The sequence below is a fragment of the Opisthorchis viverrini genome, assembly GCF_000715545.1.
Source record: "Opisthorchis viverrini unplaced genomic scaffold opera_v5_326, whole genome shotgun sequence".
NCBI classification, from domain to species: Eukaryota; Metazoa; Platyhelminthes; class Trematoda; order Opisthorchiida; family Opisthorchiidae; genus Opisthorchis; species Opisthorchis viverrini.
The window spans coordinates 342,837-347,780 of NW_008751982.1; the positions used below are offsets into that span (position 1 = coordinate 342,837).

General features: G+C 43.4%; 1 protein-coding gene across 1 annotated transcript; it reads left to right on the top strand.

Moving 5' to 3' along the window:
• Positions 1-1,175: 1,175 nt before the first annotated feature.
• On the top strand, positions 1,176-1,913 carry T265_15023 (hypothetical protein; the record flags this gene model as incomplete). The annotated part of the gene is made up of 3 exons (XM_009176256.1): positions 1,176-1,247; positions 1,661-1,733; positions 1,773-1,913. Coding segments are annotated over 3 exons (279 nt in total), but the record flags the coding sequence as incomplete, so codon positions are not given.
• Between the last annotated feature and the right edge of the window lie 3,031 nt (positions 1,914-4,944).

The window sequence follows — 4,944 nt, forward strand, 5'->3', positions numbered from 1 at the left end:
GTGAAGCGGTTGTAGACGTTTGATGAAAGTATTGTGATTGTCAGTTTGCGCTTATCGCGTGAGTTCATTAATGGTTCGGTACGTTCACACGTCTTGTACCGTTCAGGAGTTATGCGGGCCACGTTGACCGGAATGAGACTGTTGGTGTGTACTCTCGTTTACACACGAATTTGGTTTTGAGGGGGGGGCTCAACCAAATTCAGCTGAATCGGCGGTTTGCGATGTTCTACCTCAACTTGAAGTGCTGCGCAAGGCCGCCTCGTGTTTCGGTTGGTACAATATTCTCGTATCGCAGCACGAAGTGAGAAACATGTCGTGGGCCGTCGAAAAGTTTTCAGCAACCCTATGAGTAGTGTGTTACGTCAAAACAATTGCTGGTATACTTCCTTCACCAGCGTTGTGATAGTTAATACAAAGCAGAGTCGATCGATGCTAGTTCGGCGTGACCCTAGAAAGCCAGGTCTAGAATAGGTGTCAAGGTCATTACGTGTTTAATTCTGAGTGAAACCGTCCGTACTCCTTGGTGTTTTCTCAAGTCCATCTAGTCATTTGGACAAAAAGTTTGTCGTGACCTACTCGAACGATATTGTTTTATCACGTGTAATCCGAGTGATCAGAAGCACCATCTTTGTAAGTTTGTTTCGGATTCAGCGAGCCGTTTCCATGGGGTTGCTAAGGCGGTTAAAAAAGTGGGTTCGAGTGTGTGGGGAATTCTCTACAAAATCAAATCCAGTAATCGTCCATGGCTGTTTGCTGGTAGTCGGCGCGTCAGAGAGAGAACAAGAGATTCGGAGATAGCTGGAAAACTCCGGTAAACCGGAATATTTAGAAATATCCTTCCAAACTGCAGATCTGGAACGGCTCAAATCAAAACGTTAATCAATCATTAAAATACAGATTTTGAGACTGATATTGAATCAAGCAGGTGGTGATGCGTTAGCGCACAACATCATCATCGCGAATGAATTGTTACAAATGTGAACCTCGGTGAGCCTCGTACATGTTCAGTACCGGCAATGACCCTAGTAACATGATCTACAGGTGTTAACTTATGAATTGCGCGGGTCAGGTGTGTAATGTTCAATTTTCATGTTAAAAGTTGAACAAGCTCAGCACACTCACCATGATATAAAAATCCGCACGTTTTCAATTCCGGATTCGAACTGAAACCACGTCGCCACAATGCGTCTACCACTGGTCATCGCTCTTCTCGCGCTCATGACTGTCACGTTGGGTCACATGACTGAGTAAGTGGAAAAACGCTGTTTTGCAGTTGACTGGAAGATATTGGTTTGAAGCCTGAGGCACGATAATAGAGGTGTTCAACAAACACAATAGCACGTAGTCAAGAGCTGAATTGACATAGTATCTACAGAAACTGTAGTCTGAATCCTTCTTTTCATATTGTAGACATTCAAAGAGTGATCATATGCACTATGTCTAGCCGAGGACGTAATAAATGTCTGCAGTTGTGATAAGGACCACGTGACCAGTTTGACCGGTTGGCTAATTCATCAAAATTGCCTAGTGACGAACATCTAGCAGGTGACAGGGTTACACGTCAAAAGTGAGTATAGTAAATCAGATACACCTGGCTTAGAATCTGTACAAATATCGATCAGTTTTACACCAAATCTAGCACGAGTTCTTTCGTTTTCAGAGTCGATCTCAAGAGAGCTCATCAACTTGGAAAAAGCAGGCACATGCAAGTCGATGAGGATGCTTCTCCGATGGTAAGTGTTACACGCAAATTCTGAGCTCAGTAAATTCAGGAATTCCTCCATTCCGTCGCCACCCGAATGCAAAAGATTCGTGTGCCACTGCGCGAGAAAATTTGCCAATGGTCCAAGGAGAGTGAAGTCGGCCAGAAGTTCCGAGCAGCTCGAAAAGCCATGAGAGAAGCAATAATGACTGGTAGGTGACTGATTTTCTGAAGCTTTCACTGTTTGTGTCCTCTTGCAGTTGTCGAGAAATTGGAGAACTACGTTCAAACCAAGTAGACGGAAGGTCAGATGGATAATCTCTCTCTCATGATTGTAGCTTTAATTTAGAACAAATCGAATAGCACTCTTCGTCTTGTTTTTCTCAACATCGTTGGAAGGTCAAGCGTCATAAATACACACGAACTGCGTCGGTCCTCGATTATTGTTTATAATTCTGGTAAAACAAGCAAATGATGAGCAGTCAGACAAAATCACGTGATCGAAACAGTTTAGGCTTCCTGGGCAAAATAACACACGAAAAGAGCGTCTCGGATCATCTTGTTGACTGAAGACGTTATCACGATTGTTCGGAGTCAACTCTTCTACCATATTGAAAAGGTATCATGAAGCAACTTCAACCGCGCGCTCCGACAGATGTTCATCTGTACCTCCTATGTATGCGCCCGTGAAAGTACACGGTAGATGACATGGGCGGTAAACTGCAGTCGCGCTGTCGTAGGGCATTCTACTTGACGGTTTAATCGAGACCTATTTGTGCAGCGTTATAAACGCATTTTAGGGACAAATTTGACTCCTACCTGGTACTAATAATCTAATAGGTAAGAACAGGTACACTGGCCCCTCGCAGGTTTACAGACGATCAGTCAGTCTTCAGCATGGTAAGAACAGGTACACTGGCCTCTCGCAGGTTTACAGACGATCAGTCAGTCTGTGGTGCTGGGAGTTTCGATGAACTGGTCTGGATAGTGATCAGTCCTGGTCAGAAAATTTCCTGCCTCTTTCACCTTGACTACAGCATTGTCTCAATTGCGTTTGTAGGAAATCGGTGAGAAGTTGGAGGTGCGTGAAAACCTTCATCCTATAAAGAACCATCAATGGGGATTCACCTACAAATAGATCATCATCATCATCATCATCATCATCATCATCATCATCATCGACAACATGACATCATTTTTCAACACCGATGCTTCGCTGCCGTAAAATAATTGATCTATTTGAAAGCCTTACGATGAAGAAAGGGATAACATTGGATGGGGAGAGGACTTGGCGCTAGCATCAGCAGATCCAACCCACAGCTTTTCGGGTAAAAGTTAAAGAGGATATCGATTAAATAAGAACTAAATGAAAATTATGCTCACAAGTGAAATACAAAAAGCCAGTTGAATCGTCATGTCAAGGTTATCACTGTAAGAACCAATCAGCGCAGATCACGTGAATCGAATTATTATGAATGAATGGAGTTCACTGTACCACGTAGGACTTCTGCTGTTCAAATTTTTCTCGAATTACCTGGGATGCATACTAGTGATGAGTTTCTGCTACACCACAAGCTGACAACATCCACAAGCAAACACAGGCAGCAAATAATGGAGACAGGGGATCTTTGCCAGCTAAGCCGCGCCACCAATGCAAAAAGTGAATGCGCGAAAAGTTAAGCCCCGCCACATTTTGCCAGCTCCAATTTTATGCACGCACACAACCTTGACGTATTTTTGAGGGAAACAATTCCTTATCCACATCTAGGCTCATTTTGTGCAAACATTTTCTCTGGTAGGACGTAAAACCTTAAATGAACTTTCTGACGCTTTCAACTCTAGTTCATGACAAGGAGACGGCAATACGTTATTTGCAAAGCCACGGAGTGATCCATCAGCAATGTGTATGCAACAATGGTCACCACACGACACTTTCAACAGTTTCTGACAAGTGGAGGTGTAATGCCAGACAGTGTCGGCAAGAAATCGGTCTTCGAAAGGGAACTTGGCTGAAGCGGTCCAGGATGGAGTTTGGGACAGTAATTCTATTCATTTATTGCTGGTCCAAAAATTCAATCAAATTCTGCCTAGAAGAATTATCTATTAGCCACAGGACCGCTGTTGACTAGAATAACTCTCTGAATGAAGTTTGCGCCTGCCGGCTGTTGCAGACTCCAACAGTTATCGACGGCCCAGGTCTACACGTCTACAAGATGCAGAATAAATGCCAATACGGCACACACCGATCCTTAGTGTACAGCTACCCGTGTGAGTTCGTTTGGAGGCAAAAGTACCAAAAAACGGACCTTTACATGCAAATTACTAATGATATGTCCCAATTTAACCCTCATCACTAAAAACTAAAAGTACGAATTTCATATCCTCTTTTTTCTAGTCTTTTTCGGGTGGCGGGGCCAATATTTGGCGGGGTTTATCTCCTTTAGTGGCGACGGAACCGCGTCTCCAGAAGCACACTCAGTTGTTTCATACACGCTGAACAGATTAGCATCCTAATGCCGGTTCAGACAGCCCTGGGGATTATTTGGTTAGCATGTACATGTGTTATCTTGAATAGCACCATTCTAGATTTACTCCGGAGGGGCGTTCATTCCTGTGAGTCTTTGAAGGACTTCTGAAGTGGATGAAGCAGTATACATCAGCATAAAACATCCCCTTAGAGACCATCGGCAGCTGAGATGTTTTTTTCTTTGTAATTTATCCTGAGTTCCCAATGTGAAAAGTGACGGAATCAAGTCACCTGACTCGTTACCTCAATCAAACTTGCAAAACTTGTTTGTTTGCACGAGACTTAATCTTTTTGCTTTGTTTGGTTAGGAGTTCTAATTGAAAGACTTCTATCATCAGGTGAATCTTTTGCTTCCTCTGAACTACCGAACTTCTCTGAAACGATAACTATGGATACCCATACATAACGGCCACCAACCATCGTATAGTGAGCAGAACGATTAACTGATTCACTCGTTCGAATTCGATCGACTCAGAAGTGCCGTACGATTGTATTCGGGCTGTAGTACGATGGAATAATACAACACTAATTTTTTCCAAGGTTATTGGTGACCGCCACAGACTATATGCTTTCGCTTTGTCACCCGACTACTCATATCCCGTTAGTAGCGTACGTATTCGCACAAGTCTGATGAAGGCCTTGCCGGTAAAGCATTAGTACCGTAAGTTACTCCATTATTGAATGGGGTCATGACATATTTAGTGCGACAGTTGAG